This window comes from Carassius auratus, chromosome 34 (assembly GCF_003368295.1).
Source record: "Carassius auratus strain Wakin chromosome 34, ASM336829v1, whole genome shotgun sequence".
Classification (NCBI taxonomy): domain Eukaryota; kingdom Metazoa; phylum Chordata; class Actinopteri; order Cypriniformes; family Cyprinidae; genus Carassius; species Carassius auratus.
In genome coordinates, this window is record NC_039276.1 from 19991342 (window position 1) to 20001821 (window position 10480).

General features: G+C 34.8%; 1 protein-coding gene across 4 annotated transcripts; it reads right to left on the reverse strand.

Moving 5' to 3' along the window:
- Positions 1-825: 825 nt before the first annotated feature.
- On the reverse strand, positions 826-10122 carry zgc:152951 (Thioredoxin_like and DUF547 domain-containing protein). 4 transcript variants are annotated; one of them, XM_026218551.1, is made up of 9 exons: positions 9846-10122; positions 8297-8544; positions 8079-8193; positions 5098-5174; positions 4710-4907; positions 4479-4616; positions 3283-3372; positions 3022-3165; positions 826-2884 (listed from the first exon to the last, which is right to left on the reverse strand). In XM_026218551.1, exons 2-9 carry the CDS (start codon positions 8534-8536, stop codon positions 2756-2758), a joined length of 1131 nt encoding a protein of 376 aa, XP_026074336.1. In that variant the 5' UTR covers positions 8537-8544; positions 9846-10122; the 3' UTR covers positions 826-2755. The 4 variants fall into 4 exon arrangements, with proteins under 4 accessions (XP_026074336.1, XP_026074334.1, XP_026074337.1 ...); XM_026218549.1 differs by having other exon boundaries at positions 8282-8544; XM_026218552.1 differs by having other exon boundaries at positions 5098-5171; positions 9846-10121.
- Between the last annotated feature and the right edge of the window lie 358 nt (positions 10123-10480).

A 10480-nucleotide genomic window follows, 5' to 3' on the forward strand; every position in this document is an offset into this window, starting at 1 on the left:
TTTTGCCTTATCTCATCTTCATAAGATCATATCAAATCATACCAGAGAACATGATAAAAGATTTCAACAAACTTGTGGAGTTGTACATGACAGCAAAAAAGAGACTAACCACAAACTAAAGCTCATGCTTACTTTTGAGTTTAACTGTTGATTCAGAGTGTTATCATGAATGCAAATACAAAAGCTTAAAAAAGGTTGCATACTATATACATTAAAAAACAGTTCTCGTTTTCATTGATCGTTATTAGATCTGTATATAAACGTATATAAAAATGCATTGTTTTAGTGAAATTGAACATAAAGCAACAGTGCCTCCCCCTGAATATAACACACACTGCAACAGGTCAGTGATTTCCAGCTCTTCTCGACTATACAATGGACATCAAGTGGCCACCCAGAATTAGTCACTGTAAAAAGAAACCAAACTAAATGTATTAATATTACCACAAACTGCATATAGGCAAAACAATATGCAAAAAAATTGGTTTTGCATGTTATTTTGTTTCTAGATTACTTAAATTTCAGTTTTTTTTCAGCTTTCAGCAGTCGATAATGCATAATATCTGGCACACTTCATGTCACACGACCTGTCCATGTTATATCTGTCTAATTTGGTTGCTTTTCCCACTTGTGCCTACAGCATTTGACTTATACAAAAGATGTGCAAAGCATTTCCTCTTTCCTTTAAACATGATTCACTTATTTTCTGCTGTAACCATGCATTATGCTAAGCTGCATATTATTATTTACATTATTCACACAGAACAAATATGGCACCTGCTTTTCATTTCAACAAAAATAAGTGAACATGAAAAGCCCACTGCATACATTTTATCATTGTTGCTTTATTTATAAAAGACAGTACAGTATTGCTCTAGATCATATAATTAATCTCCATGCATCAGAATCAGTCCAGTCTTCACATTTAGTTGAAGGTGATTGCATTGCATTGATGTCCTTCCTTACAGTGAAAGAGAAAAGACTGAGGTAACTCTGGGACCTTCTCATGGGTGAGCTATGATTCAGAAATCTCTCCGCTTGCAGATGAAAGTTTCAAATGAACTGATTTCCTGAAGTAATGGGATGTGTGCTCGAGTGGAGGAACATGACTCTAAGAGTCTCATGCAGAGCTGAAAAGGCACTGTCTGAAACAGGAGGCACTGAACCTCATTTTACTCATGCATCTGATCCCACAGCATCAGCCCTTGCAATACTATTCTATAGTATCACATGCATTACTATTCAATTGCATGCCTGGAGGAAAATCAACATCTATTAAAACAGCATCTTTCAGATCCATGTTGCTCACAGAAAAAAAAAGAAAGAATGAAAGAAAGATAAAAAAAAAGGATTTTCTGGAGGATTTTCTCTGCCTGAAGCAAGATGAGGAATCACTTTTCAGAAAGTTTCAGTCTGGATCTCATTTTCTATAAAAAATATTATGGGAATACTTTTTAACCCTTGATCAAATCAGGCACTGAGCTGCATCTTACAAAACAGGCTGTGTTTATGAGAAACCAGTTATGAGATTCTTTCAGCCCTGACGCCTTTTCAATAATTGATGGAATAACATCATGTATTACAAAAAGTATTGGATGCTACTGGCTGGTGTCATTCTGGTGAACTGATATGTGTTCTGCTCGCTTCTCTGCTGAAGACATCCATCATCCAGACAGAGTGAGAGACAACAGACAACAGACAGCAGGAAAGATGCACAAACCAAGTCTCAAAATGTTCCATGTCCTACGCATTTCCCTACAGATCTTTTTAACAGAAGCACGTCTGGATATAAAACAGTGAAACAGTGGACAACACTCAATGTACAGCAAATTAAAAATATCAGTGAATATATTGCATCTGATCTTCATAAAAAGCTATCATATATCTCTTTTAAAACTTGGAATATGACTTAAAAAGTCATACTGTATATTTTTATGATGCATTTTTTCCTTTGTGGGGGAATACAAATTAAATTGCCATTCACTTTTTTGTTTAATAGAAGAAAAGAAAATAATATTAAGTTATATTATGAGTTAATAGAACCTTTTTATTTCTTGGTGAAGTATTCTCTAAAACAACATTGTGAATAAATGTATTTTTCAAATGTATATATATATATATATATTTCTGCGAATTTAGATATTGTGCCATCAATTAAGATTACATAATAAAAGTATCCGTGCAAATAAGTCATATATTTAAATGTTTTTGTAAAAATATACATAGGTAAATATTACGGTTTATTATTGTCTATTGTTAAATTGGTGCACACACACATTTCTGAAATATATTGTGTGTGTGTGTGTGTAAATTAAATATAATTTTTCCTTGAGGTCTTTTGAAAAAGTGTAAATTACAAGCAATTTTTGTTTTGTTACGTTCCATGGTACTTTTTTCACTTATCATAGTGTTTCTGAAATATATTAAATAATTGAAACAAATAACAACGTCCACATATATACAGTACAATACATATAATAATGTGGATAAATTAAAGACATCCTTGCATGAGAATATTTCAAACATGTAACTGCATAATAATCAGTGCAAAACACTGCAATACAATTAGGAAAATTATAGGTATAAAATTTCATTAGAAATATTAGGCTACAGTATCACATTGCCCTTTGGGAGGTGGAAGATCAAGGTAAAGGGATCGAAATGCATAGTTTCAGGGTACAGTTTTGTTCTGAATCGCTCGTCCAGGAACACACAATACGTGAGCGACACCAAGTGTGTGAGAATGTGGTTCAGTTCAGTCTGTGCTGTTTATAGACCAGTCATAGGGCAGATAGCTCACTTTGACCTTTCCTTCTGACAGCAGAGCCTGTAGAGACCTCTTCTTCTGTGACGCTCCCATATGGTCAAACACCCAGTTCAGCAGCTGACAAAGAAAACATTAAGAACCAACCACTTGCACTGAATTGAAAAGAGCAGCTTGGAAATTCAGCTTTACTGCTATTGCTTTAAATGAAACCAAATGTGCACGAATCGAGAGTGACCATATATTTTTATTAATACCTTCTCATCGGTGCCTCCAAAATCTGCTTTGTACCACTTGAAGATCTGGCTGAGTTTCACTTCTCGTCCCGCGCTGTCGATCACGCAGCTGTCGTCATTCTCCAGGAACGCTTCTGCTGCGGCTCGCAACTGACTGTCAATGTCCTGATGTGACACACGCAGGGAGATCTGACCGTTAAACACTATATGCTGTACTCTGCCAGAAAGAATGTATTGACACTTATAGACTGTACTGTAATTGAGAGTATTCTGGATGTTAACCTGTGGTGTGTATGTCTTGATTGGAGGGCAGCCCTTTGCACCACAGTTCAGTGCAAAATGAATGAGAGGCTCAACATCAGGAAGTGCCACCTAATGGAGGAAGACACGCATTACTAATGATACTAGCATTCACTGACAGCTTTATGTTTCTCAGTCTTTGTCATAACAGTTTTAGTACACTACCAAAAGTTTGGGGTTGGTGAGATTTAATTAAGTCTCTTATGCTCACCAAGTATTGCATTTAGTTGATCAAAAATACAATACAAACTAATATTGTGAAATACTTCTTCAGAGACACATGATCCTTCAGAAATCAGTATAATACGCTGATTCACTGCACAAGGAATGTTTATTACTTTATTATTCAAAAGAACAGCATTTATTTGAAATATAATTTTTTTTTACATTTTACATTTTTACTGTGACTTTTGATCCATTTTATGTTTCCTTGCTGATTTAAAACACTACTTTCTTACAAAAAAAAAAGAAATAAATAATCTTACTGACTCAAAACATAAATTGACAGGTTTAGACGTCGTACACCGACACATTTTTTTTTTTCACTAAATGGGTTAAGCCATTAAATTAAAAAAAAATATAAGTTATACATGTATGAGTATATAAAATATATGAGTCTTTTAATCATTATTTTAATCTATTTTCAGTCTTTTGACAGCACTAATATATTTTATTTTAAAGTTGTATTTTCTGATTTATAGGCTTATTAAAATAAACTTGAAATATTTCCAAACTTCACCTGGAAACTGCTTAAACCACTGAAAATGTTGCTGTTGATATAAAGGTTTAAACACTTTAAACAAGGTGTTCACCGTGATTCCAAAGAAAAAACATGTTTGGTTCCTTAAAGAACCTTTCAGTTCTTAAAAGAACCATTTTTCTTAGTACAAAGAAATTGAATTTTCAAAAGAGTTAGTTCACCCAAAAATTAGGAAAATTAGGCCATAGATTACTAACTTGAAGGCATCCTAGGTGTATGACTTTATATAAAGTAAGCATATTAAGTAGATACACCTATACACCTAGGATGACTTTTGGTAATTTATGGTTTAAGTTTCATTTTTGGGTGAACTAACCCTTTAAAGATTCTTCATTGAACCATAGATACCCATTAAAAAACTTTTTATATAATATATACCCGGAGTGAGAACAGAGTTCACATCCTGTTCCTGGAATACCTGCAGTCGAGGGTCGTTCCTGGAGAAGGGCTTCAGGAGCTGTGCCACACCTTTGCGATTTCCTCGGAGCACCCCGTTCTCAATATCCTGCAGTGTGTACACCTCACCGCCAATGAAGTAGCTCACATAGTTGAAGAACTGGAAACCAGGAGCCCAAACGTACAAGCACTGAAAGCATTTCACATTTCCTCTTTCTATTGTTGATCAAAACAGCAAAATCAAGTCTCTTACCCGATACCTTTGCCATATGTTTTTGGGAAAGCCCAGACGCAGGTTCCCGTGGATGACAAGGGCGTTGTAGATGTTGATAAAGAAAGCCAGTTTCTCTTCACGACTCAGAGACAGCAGATCCACGCGCTGGAGGTGGACAGCTAGATCACAGTACCGCTCGAAGAACGGGCTTCGGGACATGGCCTTGTAATCAACTCTCTGGTCAAGAGTGGAGACACATACAACCTTTCTTATTTAATAATGTGGCGTCATGCTCCTTAGGTTCATTCACCCACCACTAACATCAAATGTCTGAGCATGCAGTGTTTGTGTCTGTGTCGAATCCATTGGTCTTGACTCTGTTTGATATGCAGTGTGTGATGAGATGAGTTGTGAAACAGTGCAATACCTTGCCATCTTCAGAGAGATGATCAGAGTAGAGTTTCAGGATCAGATTCCTCAGAGCCTCCGAGAGCGCACAGGCTGCTTTGGGAAAACATGAGAATCAGAACGACTGAAACAGCCAAACGGAAACTGTTTTAGTGTAGGTTTATGTCATTTCGCTGTTGTCACACTGGTCAGCATGTGATGAAATGATCACATATGGACAAGGAAGACGAGACCAATCAATAAAAGTATGCAAATAGATTTAAAAGAGGAGATTCATTGAAATCCAGTAAGCAAATATCATGAAGATGTCATATTTTTTCAATTCTATCATTGCAATCTTAAAACATTTTTTAAATACACAATAATGATTGTTCAAAACATTTAGGCACATTAAGGATGTTAAAGAAATTTAAACTTTTTTGATGCTTAATTATAAAATAATACAAAAGTAAAGGCATTTATAATGATATAAAATATAAATATAATTTTACATTTGGATCATAACAAATGTTTCTTGAGCAGCAAATCATCATATTAGACTGATGTGACACTGAAGACTGGAGTAATGATGGTGAAAATTAAGCTTTGTACCACAGGAATAAATTATATTTTAAAATATGTTCAAATAGCGATTCGTTGTTTTAAATTGTAATAATATATCAGAATATTTTGTGATATACTACAGCTTTTTTAATGTTTTTGTGTTCTTTTCTTTCAAAAACATAAAAAATCTCAAAGACCTGAATCTTTTGATCATTAAATCTGATTCCCCATTGCATTTGTGCAACGGTCGTGTTAAAAAATATTAAGCATCTGCAAAAATTACACCACATTAGGAATCACATTTTGATGTAACGTGTGTAGACTTAAATGTGATGCTGCACTTGACACTTGTCATGATTAATTCATTGCACACCTGTAACCATGATCTTGATCATTAATTTAACTAACTGTGACGCGCTAATTACAATATCTAAAATTAGACAGGACACCTTAAGCCTGAAAGTATGAAGTAATACTGGATAAATAATATTCATTATACTTTATAAATAATATTATAAAAATGTATAGATGTTAAAGACTTAACTGACTGCAGTTTTATACTCAATACAGACACTGCAATAGCAAGCATGTAACTAACATTTAACAATGAACCAAACTCATCAGCGATTAAATAATCATTGAGTGTAAGTAACCCCATGCTTCATGCTTTAGAGACGCATGCAAAACACACACAGTTCAAATGCATCCTCACCATTAAACTCTAGCTAATTTCACCTGCTTCTTTCCTATCTACAATGAGCAAGTATAAGTGGAGCCAGAACAAGCAACGAGAGCCAGCACCAATGACAAACACTGTTCACTACGCCATGCTTTCACTGCTTTTCACAGGAAGTAAATACAAAAATGTCTTTATGACAGCCAGGAACTCATCATTACTATTATACAATAGACTAGGGATGTGTCTAAAAGCTGAAAAATGCTATATGAAGATAAGCATTGTATGTGTTTTATATGTATGTGTAAGATAAGTGTTATTTAGTATTATATATATACACTATTAGAGGATTAAAAAAAAAAAAATAATTAGGTTTTATAGTTAGATTTTCTCTTTATGTGCTTTTGATATTTTATTAGTATTGGTTTTATTTTAATATAGTTTTAATTGATTTTTATTTCTTTTTGTAAGTTGAAAAATGCTACATGAAGGTAAGAAAGACGTCCGAATCAGAGGTTTATATTTTAAAAATATCCATTTATTTTCCTATTTTATTAATTGTCCTTTATTCTAAGACACATGCTACATTTTAGTATAATTTAAATACTATTTATTTATTAAAGTTTTTAATTCACTTTTATTTATTTGCAGTTTTCAAGTTAATGCAGTTTAAGTATTTCCATTTTTGTTATATGATTTTCACATTGTTTTATATATATATATATATTTTTTTTTTTTTTCATATGTTTAATTTGTTTTTATTTAATTCAGTCATTTATATTTTATTTTATTTCAGCTTTATTTCAATCACAAAGAATATTTTTTTAACAGTGTCAGTTTTAGTTAACAGTAACAACAATGAGAGATAACAGTTTGGTTATAGCAAAGCTCACTTAAAATCCTTTTAGAGAGGCCATTGCTGTACCCTGGAAGCCGTCCTGAGCTTCATTCATACGATGCTGTCTGTTGAGTCACTGACAGACACGGCAGTGAGGGAGCTCTACAGGTTCTGCAGTAAATCATGACTAGTCCCACACAGATTTTAATTGCTGTCCTAACCATAACTAACCAGTTTGTGGCTTGATAAGAATGGAGTTAATTAATGTTACACCCAAATAAATTCCTTCAGGTTCAGTTGGCTTGCTGAAAGGAAGCTGCCCACACCCTTCTGTACATCCTGACAATCACCTCCCTCCTCGCGTCCACAACCCTCCCAAACTTGAACTCTCTTAAAGAGCTACTGACTGACTACTGAAACTCACCTGCATTACGCTACACATGCAGAATACAATACCAAAGCTTTTGCATAATTGTTTCTCATCTTGTTAAGCTACTTAAATTAATGCATAACTGAGAAAGGATGCATTAAATTGAAAGACAACTCTTTTTTTAGTAATCAAAGCAAACCGATAAAAAGAGTTTGTCACCTTCTCTGAACTGAAAGAGGGCTCTGTTATAACATTAATAAAATATACCATTTCTAGTTGTATAAAAGCAAGGGAGAGACCTTAAGGGGATGGACTGATTCAGGTATCTTTTATCAGTATAAACTGACAACAGCAGACATGAGTGGAGAAACAGCTGGTGATATGGTAAGGTTGGCTCATGCAGGCACAAAAAAATAAATAAAATTAAGTTCCTTAGTTAGAAAAAGGTCACAAATAGCAATCATTACTTCAGCACTCAAAGCCAGCAACGAGTATAAGGAAGTACTTTAGAAAAAACATCCGAGTGTGTTTTTCTGAACACAACAACAAGCAGACAGTTCATGAGATACTGACCTCCATCCACCTCAGCATCAGAGTGTAGGCCGTGGTCCTCAGGAACAGGAGGAGCGTCCAGAGGCACCGGGTCCTCTCGTACTGACAGAACGAGACGCTCCAGATGCTCAGGATCCTAAGGACAACAAAACAAACTCTATTTGCTCAGTTGAAGTAAATCTCAAGCCAGCTGTCAGTCAATAGTGAGATCCTGCAGCGGTTACCGTTTCTGGTCTCACCAGGTTCTGGAGGTCCTCGTTGTTTCCCACAAACAGGTTATTGAAGAATATCTGTGGCACGGCACTGAGACCCGTGAGCTCTTTCAGTCGTGCTCTTAACTCGCTGTGTTTGTTCACATCCACGTCACACACAGGCACACCGAGCGCACTCAGAGTGGCTTTGGCCTGTGTGCAGTGTGCACAGCCTGGCACGGAGTACACTGTGACCCGTCCCCTCATGACGCTCCCGTCCTCCACCATCACTGCACCTGGAAGATCAGAGGAAACACATCGATCAATACCCTGAACAGACGTAAAACAGTTCATAAATAAAAGGCACATTCCACAAATACATCAGTCCCATGAATTTTTGAAACCATTACAGGCCAAAATCCTGTGTTTAAGATATAAAATGGTCTGGATGTCTTAACGTTCTTTATTTTGTGTAACACTTAAACCATAAAACTTAGCTAACTTATGCCATAAATTTGGATTAATATATTGAACTGATATTCAATTGTATTTTTTTTGTACCATTATCTGTATTCAATATCTACAAGGTCAATGTACATGTGATTTCCAGAAATACAATCATTTCACAGCAAAACAGACATATTTAGCTTCAAATAAATTACAGAAACAACTCCAAAGATGATAAATACACATGCATTAAGCATAAACTAACCCAAAACTCTCTCTACACCAAGGTGTCACAGAGGGGGAGTGTTTTTATCCATCTAATAACGATGCATTTCCTTGCCACTAGTAGCAATTCATCTAACAATTTATGACCTTTAACGTCCAGTGTCAGTGACATTGTCTGTCTTAAAGACTCTTTTTGTTGACATTTCTATTAAGCTTTGTTTTATTTGTATTTCAGTCCTATAAATTTAGTTTTAGTCATTTTTTTTACTTCGACTTTAACGTTTTGACATTTCTTTCATGTTTCCATTTCTTTCACTTTTACACTTTTTCAATCTTCAGTTTTTATCTTCTTCAGTGTAATGAACAAAACTAATGTTAAATAGTTTTAAATTTAGTTCATTTTTATTAAGCAAAAATTACAAACATCATTTAAAAGGTAAATCAGCTCATATTTAGACCCTTCAGATTGAAAAAGGCCAAGCACCTCCATTTATGCTTTATAAAAGAGGTTTTACATAGAGGTTTTATATACTTTTTATAGAAAGTTCTTTCTTTACAAAAATGGACCACACGAAGACAAAACACAGTTATGGTTCCTCCAGTAAAATCATAATGAACAACACATTATAATCTTAATTTAACGTACTTCCATTTTAACTTAATTCCAAGGAATGTATGACAACCTGTTTTTATACAGTCTATGATAACAACACAACATACCAATGAGTGCATTTCATCACTGGTTACTAAAGTAAACGTTAGTACAGGAATCTAAAGACTTGAAATATCCAAGCAGCACTTGTAATAAGAGCCAACAGTTTAATACAGGAAGAGAATCCGGCTCTCTCCCTGAACTACAAGACTGCTGAAGCTAAAAAACAAAACATAAACCTCCTTAAGCATTAAGTGTGTTTTCTTCACGTACCTGATCTTCTCTTCTCTTATCTTCTCTGATCTTTTCCTGCCAGCTGCTTTGGCTCGTGTCTCTATCAATGCGCCGCATAGACTCTAATCCTGACGAGCTGTATGCAAACAATTAAACATTGTTGTGCAAAGTAACTGCGCCCTATAATGCTATTCATAATGACCCAAAATGATTATCATCTGCAGCTGCATGATTCTCAAACGACTGAGTAGAGGAGAAAACAACCCGGACAACGGAGGGAGCGTGATCCTTCCAGCAATGTGAAGTCAGAAAACACAAGACTCTAACGTTACTTATTCTTCTTTTTCTTCTTGTAGCGTTTATTGTTGGAGGTCAAGCCACAAGGCTCTACTGAACGAGTCTATAATTTAATAATGATAATATTAATAATTTATGTATACAGTAATTTATTGTGTTGCATTCTGTAAAAAAATGTATACATATTTTCATTTGTATGCATATTCAGTAACATTGGCTCATTATACTTTTGTCTTGTCTCATTGGTCATTAATGTTTTTCCCCCCAATTTGCTTATTTTTTAAATAAACAAATTTAATTTGTAAGACACTTTTTACGCCGAAATAGGGTCTTTTATTTTGAAATATATTTCTTCCTGACACCGCAGCGCTGAAGAC

Coding starts and splice junctions, on each gene's coding strand:
- zgc:152951 (XM_026218549.1), bottom strand. CDS start 8,536: ATGGTGGAGGACGGGAGCGTCATGAGGGGACGGGTCACAGTGTACTCC. Junction 5,175..8,078: donor TGATGCTGAGGTGGATGGAG/GTCAGTATCTCA, acceptor GTTTTCCCAAAG/CAGCCTGTGCGCTCTCGGAG. Junction 2,885..3,021: donor TTGGAGGCACCGATGAGAAG/GTATTAATAAAA, acceptor TTTCTTTGTCAG/CTGCTGAACTGGGTGTTTGA.